Source organism: Pseudophryne corroboree, chromosome 6 (assembly GCF_028390025.1).
Source record: "Pseudophryne corroboree isolate aPseCor3 chromosome 6, aPseCor3.hap2, whole genome shotgun sequence".
In the NCBI taxonomy this organism is placed as follows: domain Eukaryota; kingdom Metazoa; phylum Chordata; class Amphibia; order Anura; family Myobatrachidae; genus Pseudophryne; species Pseudophryne corroboree.
The window spans coordinates 336045352-336067352 of NC_086449.1; the positions used below are offsets into that span (position 1 = coordinate 336045352).

Consider the following 22001-nt stretch of genomic DNA (forward strand, 5'->3'; position numbering starts at 1 on the left):
TTTATTCTTATTTTATCTGATAATAAAAAACAGGAAGATGGCAAAAGCTGCATGTTTAATTAAAGCCCACATTGCTTAATTGCATTGGGCTACTTCCTTATCCACAGTCTAACAACTTTCCAAAAATGCTGCTGCAAACAGAATGTGAACACGGATGTTGCTGGGTACCTTAGTGCAGACTGCTTAAGTGTTATAAAAATAGAAACCGTAAAATGAGAGATATGTGGTTATGCTGCATGCACAGATGGCTGTGTATCAGCTTCTTTACAAGTTAACCGTGCAAAATAAGGTGTTTCTACTCTACGGGAAAGGTTTGTGACATGGCAATCTTCATACTGACAATCCCAACCTGCACTGCTTTGTCGTAGAGTTCAAGAAGGTGCAAAACAGGATCCATACTTTGTCTCACTTGATTAAACACAAGGTGCCCCACCCTACTTGCTTAATAGTAGATGGCAGGGACCGCTTACCATTTTATCACCATATTCACAAACATTATCCGTATATAAGGTTGTGTACATCTGTATGCAGTGGGTTATACTGGCTCAGCATAACTCCTTTCAGACTATTACACAATGCAGTAGATGCTGAATGGTTATGATTTCCATATATAGCTATTTTAAAGGTGATGCGTGTAAAATATGGAATTATTCTTTTTCATTCTTTAAAAACCTGTGGTTTTAGCTCTGGATTCTGCCTTATATAGTGCATACTCCCCTATCTTTGTTGCTTTTCAGACATAACAGGAATTTGCCACCAGTCTTTTCAGCTGTCATAAACTTGAGCGTGAACTGCCCAGTCCTAGAGGTACTGTCCAATTCCTCTCACTTTTGTAACAGTTAATTATGGCTCCATTGTATATATTGAGATAAGTATAAAGGTCAGTAATGAAAAAGTGATTGTAAGGGGAAAGGAGGAGGGAAGGAATGAGGGAATGGGATGAGGACTGGTAATAGAGAGAGAGAGAAATGAGGGAAGTGGTGTGTGAGGAGGTACAGTAGATATGTGTGTTTGGAGTAGAGGGATAAAAAAGAATAGTGATGTGTAGGGCAGAGGTTCCCAAACGCAGTCCTCAAGGCACCCCAGCGGTCCAGGTTTTAAATGTATCCATGCTTGGCCACAGGTGACTTAATTAGCACCTTAGTCAATTTGATTTAACCATCTGCGCTGAGCCATGGATATACCTAAATCCTGGACTGTTGAGGTGCCTTGAGGACCGCGTTTTGGGAACCTCTGGTATAGGGTAAAGCTGAGGATAGGAGTCAGTAAGTATATACACTATAGACAAATACCTTGAGACATTGAAAACAAATTCCAAACTACAGACGAGCAAAGGAACTTTCATAGATGTGATTTACTGTGATTTCTATTCCTGTGTCTGGAGACTTCTCACAGTTTGGGTGTACCTTAAAAAGTACATGTAATTAAACAGGAGGGGGAAATACATTGAGGGTCTTGTTAGCAGGCTGTGAGTGGGTTGAGAATAGGTTGGAAGGATTTGGCAAATGTTTAGACTGTTATTTATTCATTGTGTTTTTTAATGGGCAAAATTATGAATTAGGTCAAGATAGATATATCCAGAAATGTTAATTGCAACATAGAAATTTTACCTTATTCTTTGTACAATCAATTTCTATTGCAAACCTGTGTTATGTTGCTCTACAGTAGAAAATATGGAAGTGTGAACCCCATGCAGTTCATATGCAGTTGATACTGTATGCACTCGATGCATTCACTATGTCCACGACACAAACTGTATTGTGTTTTTTTTCTTTTCTGTTACATGAACTATATGTAATAATGCCATTGAAATTAATTTACTATTGAAATTAAAGGGGGACCCTCCATACATGAAATACAAAAATAAAAATGGCAAAAAACTTTATAAATAAAATAAAATAAATAAAAATGTCCAGCAAAGCTAAACCTCCCTCCCAAAATTCCTCTACATGTTCCACCTGTGAACTGTATTTTAAACAGGGGGACAACAAGCATATGATCCCCCTGCTATAGAGAAAACTAATCTCATATTAGACAGCCTGGGTCTGGTTTGACTAAAACAGGGGTCCCAACAGCATGGAATCCTTCCATCATAGTGGAAACCAGACTGAGGCTGATTACAGTGTGGCTCAGTCTCTTAAAACAATCAGCAATGTCCTGCCCTCACCCATAATCTACCAACCACATGCTTTAAAGTGCTGTGGTCCCTCACTGGGCTGTGGGGACCAAAATAATGAGAGATATCGGGACCCTTGCGGTGACAAATTTACTACCTCCAAGGACCTAATATATAGTAAAGGATCACTAAGATCCCATTACATTCAGAGATGTGCGAGTTCAGATTTACCCGGATTTACTCGGTTTTACCCGGATCTCTAAATGGCATCTTATTGGCTCTCTGATGTCACATGTTTTGGATATCCAATAAGAAAAATCTGGATAAATCCAAACTTGCATTAATTCTGGCATTAAGAACCGAGTAAATCCGAACCCGCACATCTCTAATTACATTATACTACATTAATTAAAAAATGCACAGAGCACAGAAATGTGTAAATTAAAGTTTAATTAGATAAGAAATCCACATTCACCAAAGAGAGCTTACCGGAGCCCTGCTTTTAGGATGACCATGAACTGAACCAGCCAATCACAAGTGGCTTCCCTCTCTAGCCTTTGACGGTCGATAATGGGACTTCTGAGGACTCCATGCTCTCATCACACATCAATAGAAATTAATGAAATATTTATTGATGCGGATAAAGAAAAAACATCTGACAATGCTGTGAAAGCCGTTCACGTCAGCATGCCATTCATTTCATTGACATTTCTACATGTCACATACATCACAAATGAATTGATGGGGCCTGTGAAATGAATGAGAAATTTAAATGAATGGAAAATATGTCACAAAGTGAATTAAACCATTCTCATTAACTCTTGGTGGGTAATATATACTGTACAGCGCGTGCCTTAGCAATGATTGGATGTAACATGCTTTGCAAGCCCTGACATGTACATGTATGAAGTGCACATGTATGAAGTGTTTGCATGCTTGAAAAGAAATCAAATGAAAGCTGGACCAGGGGCCGGACTGAGGTTAGTTTTACTTTTTCGCATATTACCTTTTTGTCACCAATGGGCGTGATCAACTTACTGCAAGTTGGACAATAGAAGCAGCTGGTTGCTATGAGTCAGTAGACATTTGCTGTTTTGTACTTTATAAATAACATATTTTTGTTAGAAAATCTGTAAGCTATAGCTATATTTACCTATACAGACAACTGTAATTCGTTTTTTAACCTAGCTGTCCTTGTCATAGAAACGAGACCCATTTTATAGTAATCTGCTTCTTTGTAACAATATTTCCATTATCAATATTCCTATGTTTCGCTATGTTGGGTAGTACTGTACTTATAGCCTTGAGATGTCATTGTTGCCTCTGCAGACTAATGAAAGATTTTGCTTAATCAAAATTTTATTCTCTGCTTGGCAAAGAATATGGCACCCCCTACAGGCTGTTAGAGAATATACATTTGTAGACCCCAACTGTTAAGTGTGTTAAAATAAGTCCTACCTCTCCTTTACATAGTCCTACCTCTCCTTTACATATAAGTATACAATTCATAGATACTGTGCAATAAGCATATAAGAGATTGCTAATATACCAAGTATATAGATTCTATATTAAACTACAAACTATATTTGTATTCCTTTTCTCATCTTGTAGTCTTTCCAGATTCTCTTTAGTTTGAGTTTCAACCTAGTAGTATCAGATTTCTTCAGTCTTTGGCCACACACAGTTCTTTATAGTCCAATTAAATGTGTCACTTAGTAGATTACTTTTCCTAGAACATGGGACTAGCCCTTTAACCCATTAAACATATCACTGTCATCTAGTCACTGCTTTACTGCCCCTCTGGTGGAGAGAGAAGTTTTACTTTCCGCCTCAGGTGACAGAATGAAATATATAGGGCAGAATAAAAGGTTTCTGGGAGTTTGGACGGATGCAGAAAGTCAGATGATTTTGAAGGAGAGAAAACTTGTTTCACTAAATACTACAATTTTCTACATGTTATTGTAAAATTCTGTATCACTATCTATCTATACATCTGTCTCATAATCCGATCACTAAAACACACTCCCACACATAGATTCATTAGCCATGCTCAGATATTATTCTGTCTATATGAAATGGATACCTGTTCTTATGTATGAAATACAATGATGCTTTTTAATGTGATGCTTTTTAGGTTGGTACTTACCAAGCAGAATGTATTAAACAGATTTCCATAGGAAAGCTTTATTCCTGCCTTGTAAATTCAGGCCTATGTCTATTTTCATCTTTGCAGCACTCTCCCATTGCTGGCCTTTATTCCCTCCTCCCCACCGCTTTATCTGTCATCACATTTTTATCCCTCACTTTCTCATTAATTAATTTTTTAATTAGAAGTATCACATATGGCAGTGGGGGTTTGTTAGGATTCTATCCAAATCCTTGACTATCATTGCATCATACATTAGTCCCACTGTGCTGTGCCCTCTACAAATGCGCTCACTCCTTAGTGCCCCCCCCCCCCCGACATTCTAAGTGGAAAATGAACCTTGATACAGTTGTGGGTGCAGGTGGAGACTACAGAAGCAGAAGGAGAAATCAGAGGCACAGACATGAAGGAAATATGAATAGAGGAGAGAAGAAAGAGCAAAGAGGGAGGGAGGCGAGAGAAGGAGAGACGGATCGATTAAAACAGCAGCTTGAATCCCTGGCAGTTCCTGCTTCATACATGGCTTCTTGACCTGCATTATAGACATATACAGCACTATGCAGTATACAGTGCACATTGTGTGCATGTGTGTCCCACACTAACACAATTGTACAGTTACATTATTGTATGAAATGCTGTGGTCTGAGTCTCAGCTTTAGCAGTCTACATAGGATATTGGTGCAGTAAAACTATATGAAACGTGTCTCTGTTGCCTGTCACAGTTCAGTACCACAGACAGCAGCATCTTTCATGGTTTTTGTAGCTCTCTTGCCTCTACCATTGTCAGACTATCAAATTCTCTTTTACTTTATTGTCCTTCCTTCCTTTATCTAATCTCTTTCTACTCTATATCCCAGGCTTTCTCCCCTTATCAGTACTTTTGTAATGCTCATTCTCTCACTGTTCACTTTCTCATCCATGTTATGCTCAGCCAAAGACACTACATCAGTCTTTCCAGACCCCTACCTTATACAGTACTTCACCTCTTTCCTCTCTTTTCTTCTCTATCTCTGTCTGCTCTCCCTTTCACCAGCTCTCCCTCCTACTGTATCCCCTGTGCTCTGTATTTAACAGGACAGCCCAAGCGGACGGCTGGATGCTCTCTGCGCTTCGTTGAGTCCTATTATCTGTGCAAAAACAAAACCCACAAACCCTCCTCCCCTCGAAAATCCTCTTCCGTCCTTCCACTCCTTCTCCTGTCTTTCTCTGTCTCTTCTTCTGTCCCGCGCTCCATTTCTTCAGCAAGATTCTATTTCCATAGCAAGATGCTATTTCCATAGCTTTTTGCATCCTTCATAGAGCTTTAATAATATGTTCAGTGCCAGGTGAAATGGCAGTATGACATTGTAAGATCATAACCAAGGTGCTGAATTTATGCTCATTTGTACTTCATAGTCTCTACAATGATTCTATGCACGGTTGTGCCTTATAATCCATCAACATATCTTTATTGCTTGTTTTAGAAAGTGATTGTTACTGTATCTAAACAAATGGAAACTGTACATTATAAGAAAGTACATCTCTATTAATAAAAATGTTTGCTGCATTTGCACAGACTAACATGATTAGGTGGGAAATGTGGAGGTGAGTGGTTTAGTTGATGACATTTTGAGGAGTTATGGCTGAAATAAATATAGTGTTAATTTCCTGTGTTATGACTGCCGCAGGTTTGTATATACAGTAACTGCTTAATCATCAGTGTCTCTGCCACCTAAAAGGTCAAGGACAATTTCTCCATAATTCTGTTGAGATACAGGCCTTTGAAGAATACAGTGCTCACGCGATGTCCCACATTGTGCAATCATATTGACATCTTGGTGCATGCAAAGAAAATGCAACCAATTTTCACAAGTACTGTAGCTATAATGCCCACAAAGCTGTATGCTGTGCAGTGTATTAGTGTAGCATTATTACAGGTAAACATTGAACTGTTACGGTATTTAGTACTGTACAGTATGTCTCCACTGAACAAGGCTGTCTTAAAGGGGTGGTTCACTGTGGAAATCCTCTCATACTGCATCCTACTTACTAATTTAATGCCTGATTCAGACCCGGATGCAAGTTGACATTGGGAGCAAGTGCTGAAAGTTTTAAGCTGGGCACACACTAGAGCGATTTCGGCCCGATATGCCACTTCCTGCCAAACGGAATGACATATTGGCCGTATTGTTCAGAGGGGGGTCATTCCGACCTGATCGCTCGCTAGCTATTTTTTGCAGCGCTGCAAACAGATAGTCGCCGCCTATAGGGGAGTGTATATTTGCTTTGCAAGTGTGCGATCGCATGTGCAGCCGAACGGTACAAAAAAGTTTTGTGCAGTTTCTGAGTAGGTCAGAACTTACCCAGCCGCTGCGATCACTTCATCCTGTTATTGTCCGGAATTGATGTCAGACACCCACCCTGCAAACGTTTGGACACGCCTGCGTTTTTCCAACTACTCCCAGAAAACGGCCAGTTGCCACCCACAAACACCCTCTTCCTGTCAATCTCCTTGCGATCGAATGTGCGAATGGATTCTTCGTTAAATCCATCGCTCAGCAACGATCCGCTTCGTACCCGTACGACGCACCTGCGCATTGCAGTGCATATGCATGCGCAGTTGTGATCTGAGCGCAGCGCAGCGAAATATCCTAGCGTGCGATCAGGACGGATTGACCCCCAGTGTGTACGCCCAATCTGCTCACTCCCATGGTTGTTAGTGATATCTTCCAGTCGGCCGTGCTGTTCAGCCAACTGGAAGATATTGCATGTGGCGTAATGAAGGACGGAATGAGGGATAGTTCTCATTCATTACATCGTTCTGATGTGTGTACTGCTGTTACAATATGTCGGCACAGGTACACAATGATCTAGTGTGTACCTGGCTTTACTTATGTGCATGGGTACAAGATGCATGGGTACATCTTGATGGTCTCTGCCAGCGGACGCAGATGGGATGTGCAGGGAGATCTCCTATTGGTGAGGAGGATGGGTTTTCCTACCTTACACTCCTTGTGCCTGTCCACTCCATTTTTGACCCAGCAGTGAAGACTACTCATTATTGGTGGGGCCCATGGTGAATTCTCCCACTGAATGGTTACACAGAGAGGTGCATGGAGGCACTGCTACAGAGAGAGTGTTGTTCCAGATATCCTTTATAAACCATGCTGATTTTACTATTTTAAATCTTGGCATCAATTTTATCTCCGAAAGATCTGGCAGCGCAGATAAATCTAAATGTATATAGCCAAAACAGTAATTATAGTGATGGAAAGGGCTAATTGTCACTTTCTTTTTCAGGGTACATGATTGGGCTTTGGAAGATAAAAACACTACAAATCTGTTTGCAGCAGCCAATCAGTGTCCTTCCGTACAACTCATCAAGGTAATTAATGTAATGTCCACTTCTGTTTACCAAATGTATTGTATGCTTTTATCGTGTAACTAAAGGGGTGGATGGAGGCGCTATAGTTACTGTATAACAACATGGAAAATGTGAAGTTGCCACCTGCCTCTCTACCACCCTGTTATGTAGAGCTGCTAAGGTTGTAGAATGTGGACGTGACAGTTTTCTATAGGTCTCTATTGTCTCACAGATCAACAGGTGCTTGCTCTGACAAATGACCAGACAATACTCTCACAAACCTCATTAGCTATCTGGAGAGATGTTGAATAAAGGGCTACTTGTGTATTATTTTTGTTTAAACATAGGGGTACATTTACTAAATTTAGTAGAAACCAATCAGATGCTGTCTATCATTTTCTAAAAGGCAACAGAAAAATGATAGACATCATCTGATTGGTTGCTATGGTCAACATCACCAATTCTCTGTTTTAGTAGCTTTAGTAAATTTACCCCATAGATTTAAGAAGGTATAGTTGAAATCTCTTTTATAAATGTAACACTATATATATAAAAATCAAATCAAAATATTTTTTCCTCTTTTATTTGTTATTTACATTTCACTGCATGGTGGATTTGCATCAGTGTCCTTTGTAGATTACTCCACTCAGCCGCTGAGTTCAGTTTGCATTGTGCAGCAAATAATAGGTAGCTTTATTATCACAAATTAGCTGATAATGATGTCAATAGATCAGGCATCCTGAGCTGTCAGCGCACAGTACGTCTGGTAGCAGATGCTGTGCGCTCCACTTCACTTCTGGGCTAGTTGATGATTTCGCATATGAAAATGGTCATTGGCCAATGCAGTTTTGTAACCTACAGATTCATTCTGATAAGTCAGGTCTGAAATTGTATGTGACCTACATGCAATGTCTCTATAGCTATCTGTAGAGCTTTATTTGCTGACCAGAACAACTTACCCTGCACAAAGACCGAGACATACCAGGGCCAATGCCATATCTGCAATGGGTACAAAAGGGTGCGGTGCACAGCGGCCCACACCACACACCCTGCACCCATTTCTTGAATACTGACCTCTCCTGACTTCCAAGTCGGAATATTTATGAAATAACGCATTTTTGCCACAATAGATATAATCTTGTTTTACCGCCATTTGCAGCAAATAAAGTTGTAATGTTGAGAAAAGATTTTAAGAGACTCTTGCCAGGGCAATCACAGATGTGGGCGCGCTGATCCTACATGCTATTCGTTGCAACTGCAACTGGTTTGCCATGAATATCATGCCCGCAAGTGTGCATGTGCAATGCGCACGTATCCAGGATCCAGAGGATCACATGGTGCGTACGTTGCTGCGAATGGGCCGCAGCTAATCACAATCGCGATGCGGCCTCTTGCGAGACCCATTCGTGGATAAGATCAGCTGTAGTAAGACGCTGTCCTTGCAAAGAATTTTCAGTCTAGTGATATATTGCTGAAGAGGAAGTGTAGCCCGTAGGCTGCAGCAGCACAATGCCATCTTCAGATTGGGAGCCAAGCTTGATAAATCTGACAGAATCGCATCCACCATAGAAACTTCTGGGGGCTGCGGCTGCGGACGGAAATGGATGGACTGCAGCTGTCCATCCTTCATACGTTGGAGTGATAGTTAATATTTGTGGGTATTCATCGAAAACGAGTGTTTTTGGGGAACTATGCAGAAAATATTTTATGAAAAATAGGCACCTATGAGTGAAACTTACGCAAAGGTTACAACGTAAGTGGCCACAAACAGTGAGGATTGTGGAAAGTGCATAGAACAAGTGCCGCTATCCAGCTTGCAAATATAATTTTTTTTAAAGTGACATATTCTGGGACAGAAATATCGAGGGCATGATTAATAACCGTGATGGGCCCTGGGAATCAAGGACACTTTATAATTATGCATCATTCTGCTCATTTCACTTACCGTATGGCAATTTTTTTTAAAGTTTCTCTTACATATTAACATTCGCTACGAGTCCCGCGTTCTTACTTTCTCATTCACTACCTTATCGCTGCTGCACCCTCTCCAGTTCTCTCCGTCTCTTTGCCCTCCGGCTGAGTGTTACACACTGTGACAGCTCTGGCTGGATGCAGTCATATAATTTACATCACTAAGCTTCTTTCCTGCTCCCCCCCCCTCCTTCATTCTTTATAGGCCAGATGGGATGGTCAGTCTGTCTGCTTCCCTCACATCTATCCCTGTCTTCCTTCCTGCTCATCATACTCCATAGCCATAGATCATACACTGTGTAAATATATGCCTAGTCCCTTTATTTTGTTTTTTTCTCTTTAATTGTAATGTAAAATCTATCAGGGTTTGCCAATCCAGATGACCATTGCTGCACACCAGCAAACATTTTCACCGTCAAGTTACACACTTAAAAACAGTGTAAATAAACTGGTTTTCACAGTCCATTTTTATTCAAAACACATGCACACGCCAAATACACAGTAACATACAGAAGAACACGATTTCAAATATGCGCCTACTAAACAACACATTACATAGATGCACAGATGCAGTCTCACTGTTTAAATGCTGCTTTGTGATGCACCTTCAGTTAAGGGGTATGGGACTCAAGGTTGAGACCAATTAGGTCGATACTCATTGGTCGACAGTGGGTGGGTCGACACTAGAAATAGATTGGCATGGCCATTAGGTCGACATGAGTTTTTGTGTTTTTTTGTGTTGTTTTTTTCCTCAAGTGACCGGGAACCCCAATTAGTGCACCGCGTCACCTTGCATGGCGAGCAAGGAGATTTAAGGGGTATGGGACTCAAGGTCGACACCAATTAGGTCGACACCCATTTGTCGAAAGTGGGTAGGTGAAAACTAGAAATAGGTCGGCATGGCCATTAGGTTGACATGAAAAAGGTCGACATGAGGTTTTTTTGTGGGTTAATTTGTCATTTTTTTCCTCAAGTGACCGGGAAGCCGAATTAGTGCAATGCGTCACCTTGCATCTGCGGGCAAGGTGCCTCGCTCCGCTACCGCTGCACTCGGCACTGGTTACCGTTCCCAATCATACTCCACGTGGATTGTAAAGTATGAAAAAGTAAAAAAAAAAGTTAAAAACTCACGTCAACCTTTTTTCATGTCGACCTTGTTCATTTTGACATATTTCTAGTGTTGACCTATCCACTATCGACCAATGGCTGTCGACCTAGAGTCCGGATTCCGATTTAAGGGGCAGTACATGAATTTGTGAGAAGTGATGGGGATGCGTGCTGGACTGCAAGAGTTTGCACAATCTCATGGGAAGAGTTGGGATGAGTGTTTGAGAATTAGTGACATGATTCAGAGATGTGCAATAATATGTTAATGCCGCAGGAGTAACCTTCAGATTACTAATGTATGCCAGCGTTTTCAAGCTGCTGGGGCCAGTGAAGCTACATTCAAGGATACAGCCACTGGCCTCAACAAGCCCAGAAAATAGGGCCGACTTGCTCCCATTTTCTGAAGCGCTAGCCATCACCGCCCCTTCTACACCTGCAAATGGTCTATGCTGCTGCTTAGGGCTTCTGTGCTAATCATTGCAAACAGATCTGTATATGCACAGTACAGCTCCTGTGCATACCTAACATTAGGGATGTACATAAACCATTGTGAGTTATATGGACTTTGTTTTGTAGGACAAGATTATTTAAACTATAAATTAGGTGAAAAGGGGGCTGGGGTGTTCCTTGCTGTTTCGGTGGCACTATCTCTTTCTGTATGTCCTACTCGCATCGTAGACCCTGCAAAAAGCTGTTCACAGTGTACCAGATACGCTAAACTACAACTACAAGGATTGGTTTTACGCACATAAAAAGTCGCAGATGAAGCACAGTGGAAATTGGTGTGAAGAAAATCCATGGCTGCTTGCAACTGAGCCATTTGTATACAGATAGATTCAATTACACAGGATAAAAAAAACTGAACACGTGCGCTAGGATATGTGCAGCAGCTCTTGTCAAGGCTATAAAGTAAGCATACTGTATTAAAAAAAAAACAGACCAGCGCCTTAATGTATGCAATAAGCAAATGAAACCTATATGAGTTGAAGTGTTGCACTAGATTGCAACAGAAATAACCTTACATAGAAACAATGTTTAAGATCTTTAATTAAATGAATTTGCCGGAGAAAACAACAAACGGGTATATATGAGAGGAGGCATGCTTGGTGAGCCTAGCTAGCCCTAACCTTACCCTAATATTTCCCTCCAGTCCTCTGTGGCTTCTACTTGCGCTGGTGGGTCTTTTTCCCTGCTAGCAGCTCCGACTGTTCTACTCTAGGAACCGGAAGTAGCCAGATGATGGCAGTTGGAGGATTTATAGCGCTAGTCTGAGATTTCAGTGCATGTCTTACATATGTGTACTTTGGGAAGGATGCTGGTATGGGCACTGTCCAGTCCTTTTATTCTAAAGCTTCATTTGAAAATATTTTCTTTTTATTGTTTTGTGTTGAAACAGTTTATAGCTCGAAATTTAAATAAGAATTGTATTGTTTTCAAAGTCCCATATATACCCGGTTGCTATTAATCCAGATTCATTCATTTCATAAAAGATCTTAAACATTGTTTCTATGCAAGGTTATTTCCGCTGCAATCAAGTGTAAAATTGTAACTTGTACAGGTTTCATATGGTTTTCTTATTGCACTCAGTGATGCACAGAATGGTAGTCACTCAACTTAGTGGTGAATGTAAAGGGGGTTAATCTATACTAGAGAAAAGCTAACAAATTCCACCAGCTCACCATGATGGACCAGCAGAGGAGACAAATATCCTGCATGATAATAGTATTGCAGAGCACCAGCACAGTAAGGCGTCTCTGCAGTACATGTTAATAGCACCTACTTTGGGGTATAGATTCATGGGGTGATCTTCAGTTTGCCGACTGTTGGTGGACCGGCGTACAGTATACTGGTGCTGGAATCCTTACAACCGGCATACCGACACCTGTTCTCCCTCTTGGGGGTCCACGACCCCCCTGGAGAGAGAATAGATAGTGTGGGCGCCACCGTGCCCACAGCGTGGCGAGTGCAGCAAGCGCGCAAGGGGCTCATTTGCGCTCGCCCAGCTGTCGGTATGCCGGCGGTCGGGATTCCGGCGCCAGTATGCTGGCCGCTGGGAGCCTGGCCACCGGCATACCATACTACACCCAGATTTATGTACTGTATTTTCTCTGACGTCGTAGTGGATGCTGGGAACTCCGTAAGGACCATGGGGGATAGCGGCTCCGCAGGAGACTGGGCACAAAAGTAAAGCTTTAGGACTACCTGGTGTGCACTGGCTCCTCCCCCTATGACCCTCCTCCAAGCCTCAGTTAGATTTTTGTGCCCGGCCGAGAAGGGTGCACACTAGGGGCTCTCCTGAGCTTCTTAGTGAAAGTTTAGTTTTAGGTTTTTTATTTTCAGTGAGACCTGCTGGCAACAGGCTCACTGCATCGAGGGACTAAGGGGAGAAGAAGCGAACCTGCCTGCTTGCAGCCAGCTTGGGCTTCTTGGCTACTGGACACCATTAGCTCCAGAGGGACCGAACACAGGCCCAGCCTCGGAGTCCGGTCCCAGAGCCGCGCCGCCGGCCCCCTTACAGAGCCAGAAGCAAGAAGAGGTCCGGAAAATCGGCGGCAGAAGACATCAGTCTTCACTGCAGCTGTGCGCCATTGCTCCTCATACACACCTCACACTGCAGTCACTGAGGGTGCAGGGCGCTGGGGGGGGGGGCGCCCTGAGCAGCAATAAAAACACCTTGGCTGGCAAACATACATCACATATAACCCCCAGGGCTATATGGATGTATTTTAACCCCTGCCAGAATCCATAAAAATGCGGGAGAAAAGTCAGCGAAAAAGGGGCGGAGCCTATCTCCTCAGCACACTGGCGCCATTTTCTCTCACAGCTCCGTTGGAGGGAAGCTCCCTGGCTCTCCCCTGCAGTTACTACACTACAGAAAGGGGTTAAAAAAGAGAGGGGGGCACTAATTAGGCGCAGTATTAATAAAACAGCAGCTATAAGGGGAAAAACACTTCTATAAGGTTATCCCTGTATATATATAGCGCTCTGGTGTGTGCTGGCATACTCTCCCTCTGTCTCCCCAAAGGGCTAGTGGGGTCCTGTCCTCTATCAGAGCATTCCCTGTGTGTGTGCTGTGTGTCGGTACGATTGTGTCGACATGTATGAGGAGGAAAAGGGTGTGGAGGCGGAGCAATTGCCTGTAATGGAGATGTCACCCCCTAGGGAGTCGACACCTGAGTGGCTGAGCTTATGGAAGGAATTACGTGACAGTGTCAGCTCTTTACAAAAGATTGATGACATGAGACAGCCGGCTACTCAGCCTGTGCCTGTCCAGGTGTCTCAAAAGCCATCAGGGGCTCTAAAACGCCCGTTACCTCAGATGGCAGATACAGACGCCGACATGGATACTGACTCCAGTGTCGACGATTAAGAGACGAATGTGACTTCCAGTAGGGCCACACGTTACATGATTGAGGCTATGGAAAATGTTTTACATATTTCTGATAATACCAGTACCACTAAAAAGGGTATTATGTTGGGTGAGAAAAAACTGCCTGTAGTTTTTCCTGCATCTGAGGAATTAAATGAAGTGTGTGATGATGCGTGGGTTTCCCCCGATAAAAACTGTTAATTCCTAAAAAGTTATTAGCATCATACCCCTTCCCGCCAGAGGATAGGGCACGTTGGGAAACACCCCCTAGGGTGGATAAAGCGCTCACACGCTTGTCTAAACAGGTGGCACTACCGTCCCCGGATACGGCCGCCCTTAAGGAACCTGCTGACAGAAAGCAGGAAAATATCCTAAAAATGTATATACACTCACACGGGTGTGATACTGCGACCAGCAATCGCCTCAGCCTGGATGTGCAGTGCTGGGGTGGCTTGGTCGGATTCCCTGACTGACAATATTGATACCCTAGATAGGGACAGTATACTACTGACTATAGAGCATTTAAAAGATGCATTTCTATATATGCGTGATGCACAGAGGGATATTTGCCGACTGGCATCAAGAGTAAGTGCGCTGTCCATTTCTGCCACAAGAGGGTTATGGACAAGACAGTGGTCAGGTGATGCTGATTCCAAAAGGCATATGGAAGTATCGCCTTATAAAAGGGAGGAGTTATTTGGGGTAGGTCTAACAGACCTGGTGGCCACGGCAACGGCTGGGAAATCCACATTTTTACCCCAGGTAGCCTCTCAACATAAGAAGACGCCGTATTATCAGGCGCAGTCCTTTAGGCCCCATAAGGGCAAGCGGGCAAAAGACTCCTCATTTCTGCCCCGTGGCAGAGGGAGAGGAAAAAGGCTGCAGCAGAAGCCATTCACAAGCTGTATTCCCAGCAGGTGATAATCAAGGTACCCCTCCTACAACAGGGAAAGGGGTATTATTCCACGCTGTTTGTGGTACCGAAGCCGGACGGCTCGGTGAGACTTATTTTAAATCTGAAATCCTTGAACACTTACATACAAAGGTTCAAATTCAAGATGGAGTCACTCAGAGCGGTGATTGCGAACCTGGAAGAAGGGGATTATATGGTGTCTCTGGACATCAAGGATGCTTATCTCCATGTCCCAATTTACCCTTCTCACCAAGGGTACCTCAGGTTTGTGGTACAGAACTGTCACTATCAGTTTCAGACGCTGCCGTTTGGTTTGTCCACGGCACCCCGGGTCTTTACCAAAGTAATGGCCGAAATGATGATACTCCTTCGAAGGAAGGGAGTTTTAGTTATCCCTTACTTGGACGATCTCCTGATAAGGGCAAGATCCAGGGAACAGTTGGTAGTCGGGGTAGCACTATCTCAAGTAGTGTTGCGGCAGCACGGTTGGATTCTCAATATTCCAAAATCGCAGCTGATCCCGACGACACGTCTTCTATTCCTAGGGATGATCCTGGACACAGTCCAGAAAAAGGTGTTTCTCCCGGAGGAGAAAGCCAGGGAGTTATCCGAACTAGTCAGAAACCTCCTAAAACCAGGCCAAGTGTCAGTGCATCAGTGCACAAGGGTCCTGGGAAAAATGGTGGCTTCCTACGAAGCAATTCCATTCGGCAGATTCCACGCAAGAACTTTCCAGTGGGACCTGCTGGACAAATGGTCCGGATCGCATCTTCAGATGCATCAGCGGATAACCCTGTCACCAAAGACAAGGGTGTCTCTCCTGTGGTGGTTGCAGAGTGCTCATCTTCTAGAGGGCCGCAGATTCGGCATTCAGGACTGGGTCCTGGTGACCACGGATGCCAGCCTGCGAGGCTGGGGAGCAGTCACACAGGGATGAAATTTCCAGGGCTTGTGGTCAAGCCTGGAGACATCACTTCACATAAATATTTTGGAGCTAAGGGCCATTTACAATGCCCTAAGCCAAGCAAGACCTCTGCTTCAAGGTCAGCCGGTGCTGATCCAGTCGGACAACATCACGGCAGTCGCCCACGTAAACAGACAGGGCGGCACAAGAAGCAGGAGGGCAATGGCAGAAGCTGCAAGGATTTTTCGCTGGGCGGAAAATCATGTGATAGCATTGTCAGCAGTGTTCATTCCGGGAGTGGACAACTGGGAAGCAGACTTCCTCAGCAGGCACGACCTCCACCCGGGAGAGTGGGGACTTCACCCAGAAGTCTTCCACATGATTGTAAACCGTTGGGAAAAACCAAAAGGTGGACATGATGGCGTCCCGCCTAAACAAAAAATTGGACAGGTATTGCGCCAGGTCAAGGGACCCTCAGGCAATAGCTGTGGACGCTCTGGTAACACCGTGGGTGTACCAGTCAGTGTATGTGTTCCCTCCTCTTCCTCTCATACCAAAAGTACTGAGAATTATAAGACGGAGGGGAGTAAGAACTATACTCGTGGCTCCGGATTGGCCAAGAAGGACTTGGTACCCGGAACTTCAAGAGATGCTCACGGAGGACCCGTGGCCTCTACCTCTAAGAAGGGACCTGCTCCAGCAAGGACCCTGTCTATTCCAAGACTTACCGCGGCTGCGTTTGACGGCAGGGCGGTTGAACGCCGGATCCTGAAGGAAAAAGGCATTCCGGATGAAGTCATCCCTACCCTGATCAAGCCAGGAAGGATGTAACCGCAAAGCATTATCACCGCATTTGGCGAAAATATGTTGCGTGGTGCGAGGCCAGTAAGGCCCCGATGGAGGAATTTCAACTAGGTCGATTCCTGCATTTCCTGTAAACAGGAGTGTCTATGGGCCTAAAATTGGGGTCCATTAAGGTTCAAATTTCGGCCCTGTCAATTTTCTTCCAGAAAGAACTAGCTTCAGTTCCTGAAGTTCAGACGTTTGTAAAAGGGGTACTGCATATACAGCCTCCTTTTGTGCCTCCAGTGGCACCTTGGGATCTCAATGTAGTTTTGGGGTTCCTAAAGTCACATTGGTTTGAACCACTTGAATCTGTGGAGTTAAAATATCTCACATGGAAAGTGGTCATGTTGTTGGCCCTGGCCTCGGCCAGGCGCGTGTCAGAATTGGCGGGCTTTATCCTGTAAAAGCCCTTATCTGATCTTCCATTCAGACAGGGCGGAATTGAGGACTCGTCCTCATTTTCTCCCTAAGGTGGTTTCAGTGTTTCATCTGAACCAAACTATTGTGGTACCTGCGGCTACTAGTGACTTGGAGGACTCCAAGTTCTTGGACGTAGTCAGGGCCTTGAAAATATATGTTTGTTTCCAGGACGGCTGGAGTCAGAAAATCTGACTCGCTGTTTATCCTGTATGCACCCAACAAGCTGGGTGCTCCTGCTTCTAAGCAGACTATTGCTCGTTGGATTTGTAATACAATTCAGCTTGCACATTCTGTGGCAGGCCTGCCACAGCCAAAATCTGTAAAAGCCCATTCCACAAGGAAGGTGGGCTCATCTTGGGCGGCTGCCCGAGGGGTCTCTGCTTTACAACTTTGCCGAGCAGCTACTTGGTCAGGGGAAAACACGTTTGCTAAATTCTACAAATTTGATACCCTGGCTGAGGAGGACCTGGAGTTCTCTCATTCGGTGCTGCAGAGTCATCCGCACTCTCCCGCCCGTTTGGGAGCTTTGGTATAATCCCCATGGTCCTTACGGAGTTCCCAGCATCCACTAGGACGTCAGAGAAAATAAGAATTTACTTACCGATAATTCTATTTCTCGTAGTCCGTAGTGGATGCTGGGCGCCCATCCCAAGTGCGGATTGTCTGCAATACTTGTACATAGTTATTGTTAACTAAATCGGGTTATTGTTGTGAGCCATCTATCCACAGGCTCCTCTGTTATCATGCTGTTAACTGGGTTCAGATCACAAGTTGTACGGTGTGATTGGTGTGGCTGGTATGATTCTTACCCGGGATTCATAAATCCTTCCGGGCACAGTATCCTAACTGAGGCTTGGAGGAGGGTCATAGGGGGAGGAGCCAGTGCACACCAGGTAGTCCTAAAGCTTTACTTTTGTGCCCAGTCACCTGCGGAGCCGCTATCCCCCATGGTCCTTACGGAGTTCCCAGCATCCACTACGGACTACGAGAAATAGAATTATCGGTAAGTAAATTCTTATTTTTAAATTGAGAGACAACTAATTAGAGGCACGCCATGATCCTCCAATATGGCTACAAGAATCAGAAATGGATTTAACCAAGGTTAAGATCATGCGCAAAATAGGGATGTTGTTCTAATTGAGCTGCTGCTATAAAAACAGGGTTAGTCACACCTGTATTATTAGAACAACAAACAAGAAAACAAAGTAGCAGCGCTTGACATATATGACCAGTGAGTAGAAAAAATAGAGATGGATGGATTGAAAAGTAAAAATAAAAAACATTTAATTTTTAAAAAAAACACATAAATGTATTCAAATTGCATATAAAATTCAGAATCACCAATGGAAGCTGTTTTATCACTAGTGTCCATTCCTTAATTAGCATGGACTGCAGATAGGTGTACAAATGAGAGGGATGTAGGGCTGATGGCACAGTCCAAATGTAACATTACCACGAGGGAGTCCGCTGGAGGTGAAGGTACCCTGATTAAAGCCCCTGGAAGGGGTGATGGTTGCGTGGTCCTGAGTCCTCACTAGAATGCAGTGTCCTTGGTGCAGAGCAGATGTGAATAAGCACCAGTGATAGAAGCATCCACCAATTGTTTCTGCAAAATCGAATTGAGAGTCCAATAAAGGTCCGGGCACATCTGGATCAGCTTCCAATAGAGAATAGGTGATCTGGAAAAAACACTGACGCGTTTCGCTGCAGGTCCTGCAGCTTTTTCAAAGGTGATCTGGTAAGTGTACAAGTTGGGTATTTATACCCTAAAATGGCTGCCAATTAGCCAACCTGTTCAATCCAACCATCTCAACTAGCCAGTTTTCTCACAAAACATATGTAGTCATAAATAAAACAGACCTTATTAGGATACAGCACAGACTCACTTTACAAAATTCTATCTTTTAAGTTTTATTTTTAGTAATTAGACCTGTTTTAACATTAAAACAAACACAAATTGCTTCCAGGTTATTAATGACACCATGGTCATGTGACTTTTTTTAAGAGAGTTGTATATCTAGTTCCAGGTCACACTATGTCAAATGGTATCATTGCTTAGCAACATAATTTGTAGTCTTATACCCACATATAAACCTTAATTAAGGGGAAAAAAGGAGGAAGAAATAAGCTGGATCCATTTTATCAGATGCGGTCATATGATTTAGATAATATGATCCGCATCACAAATACTTATACGCGCGTACTAGCGCTGGAATACTCTAGGATGAGAATTACCAAATGGGGGAGAAAATAAATAAATAAAACCCACTCTAACCGATGCGGTCTCATGGTTTATATCATGTGAACCGCATCAGGAACTTTTTACTATATGTTTGTATGCGTGTACTAACGCTGAAGTTAGCCAGAATGAAGGTTGCTAAGCAACCTGTTGTGGTCACATGACGTCTCGTATGTGGCGCTTCCGCACTGCAGGTTGGAGAAGCTGCGTGACTGGGCAACAACATATTCGTCGAGCACAAGCCGTGGTCACGTGACCTTGACCCACATACTAGTCTCATTTCCTGGTATTTGGAGCGCATAGTAGCGCTAATACAGCTCAAATTAAAAAATAAATAGATATAGTCACATGAACATTTGTCTCGTATCTCTTCTTCTATAAATGTAATACTTGTAACCCTTCTAATACACTAAGGCTCAAGATAAGATAGTGCCTTCAGTAATTAAGATAGTGCCTTCAGTAATTAAGAAGTCATTAAAGAGGAGATAAAAAAGGGATGAAACCCTACATATATTTTATTGCACTTAAACTCCAGAAGCAAACACGTAGTATAGACAGGAATATTGATAAACTTGCAATAGTTATATAGTCACCAAAAAGGAAGTAGGAAAACCCTACAAATATAATTAAATGTAGTGATCTAATAATAAACTCCATAGTATGACAATAAGAGTATAGTTCCAAATTATTTACCAGCAATACAATCTATAGTGTCTTATAATTTTTGGCATAAAAAGAAGAACAATAATCAAAAACAGCACTGGACAGCGATGAAGGGATGGGTCTTAGTATTAAAATTTCCACTCAAAAGACCCAGTTCATGGGATTGAATCAGGGAAGTAAATTATCTAAATTACTGTATTTAATTCTACTGATTCATTGAGTCCTTCAGGAAATATACTGTTCATTCTGAACATCCATAACACCTCCTGCTTACACAGTTTTTTAAACCTATCTCCTCCCCGCAGAGTCTTGGGGATGTGTTCCACACCTATTAATTTTAAACAGACTGGATTCCCATGATGATAGTCATTATAGTGTTTAGAAACACTATGAGTTGGAACTTTATTCAAAATATTCCTACAGTGTGCTAGAAACCGTGTTTTCAAGGTGCGGGTAGTGCGTCCTATATATTTCTTATCACATCCACAAACTAACAGTTAAATCACATATGGGGTTTCACAGTTTATGAAATTTTTAATCTCATGGATTCTACCAAAATCATCTAGCGGAATTCTTTGAGACTTGTTTTGAATGAGACCACAAGTTATGCATCTGTTTTTCCCACACTTGTAGCAATTGGGTTTCCTCAACCAGCCACAGTTTTCCGCACCGGCATTATCAGAATCTGTGGCCGGTTTAAGGAAACTGGGCGCCAAAAGATTTTTCAGGGATTTGTTCTTTTTAAAGATGAATTGTGGATCCTGTGGTAAAAAGGAGGAAAGGTGGGTGTCTTGTCTCAGAATTGAGTAATTCTTGGAGACAATATTTTGGATCTCAAAATGGCAGTTGTAAAAGGTCGAAATGAAAGCTACTCTTTTATTATTATTGGGACCCAGGCTACAAGAATCAGCATACTCTCCAACTACTGGTTCCATCCATGCCTCTCAGGACAGTGATACACAGATTAATCGTTGCCCAAATCAGTGTATTGGCCCACAACAGATTCGGACTCAGTCCCACACAGATGTACAGAGGTCACAAGCCCCAGTGGTTTGTGTATGCTAGCAATTAAGTTTTGTCACTTCCAGCTGTTTTATTAGTGTGAATAAGATACACATTTTGAGCTAACAAAATGCTCGACATGGCTAAGACACCCAAGACCTGTTGTGTCGAGAGGGGCTTTTCGGAGTGACTGTAGCCACAGTCAGGGGACACAACTGTACATCTGTTCAATGGGCTGCATTAGATACAAATATACATGGTAAAAGGATATTATTTAAATTTGTGCTAGAACATACTCCAGAATTTGAGTTCTCATTCAACAAGCGGAAGCCCTGACGACGGCTCCATGTGGTTTGTGATTGTTCCACCCATATACATTTCCCCTCCAATGCTATTTTAAAATGGTGAATTAAATTGATTTACCAATTCAGAACTGGATGAACCTCCAGGAAACCGGCTACATAGAGCAGCCCTTGGAAGAAGGTCAGAAGCATACTAGTTGGTGGTAGTGTAGTCTTAATACAAGGTAATAAGACTGTATTCTATACATAGCCATGGGGCTGATATGGAGATGTATTATTTATCTAATCAAGACTGCATTAGATAACATCACAAGAGCTGTATTGAATACCTGGGCATGTATTCTGTACTGGGCATCATGAAGTTTATAATATACCTGGACATGGTATTTTATTCTAAAAAAAAGTTCTACGAGGTAGCAGCACTTACCGTAGTGCTACTACCATGCTGTTCTTTGGTGCACTATATGCTGATTAATGTATTGTACGCTGTAAATTCTGAGCTCAGACAACAGGGTTATAGCGACAAATATAGATCTTTAAACCATTTAAAAAAATATAGATTTTTAATATTATGCTACACTTCGATCTAAACCTATAGTTGTATGTTCTTTATTTTAGGGGCTTGTGAACATTACAATATAAGGGAGAAAGCTCTATAG

General features: G+C 42.8%; 1 protein-coding gene and 1 long non-coding RNA gene across 17 annotated transcripts in view; one reads left to right on the plus strand and one right to left on the minus strand.

Moving 5' to 3' along the window:
• LINGO1 (leucine rich repeat and Ig domain containing 1) overlaps nucleotides 1–22001 on the plus strand; it is a 667101-nt gene that overhangs the window by 567966 nt on the left and 77134 nt on the right. For all 16 annotated transcript variants that reach the window (XM_063926416.1, XM_063926414.1, XM_063926418.1 and 13 more), the window contains one exon: nucleotides 7542–7626. In XM_063926416.1, coding sequence (XP_063782486.1) covers nucleotides 7542–7626 — 85 coding nt within the window. The remainder of the gene's footprint in view (nucleotides 1–7541; nucleotides 7627–22001) is intronic.
• The window catches only part of LOC134932214 (uncharacterized), a 72924-nt gene that overhangs the window by 23861 nt on the left and 27062 nt on the right, over nucleotides 1–22001 (minus strand). The gene's annotated exons all lie outside the window — the stretch shown is intronic.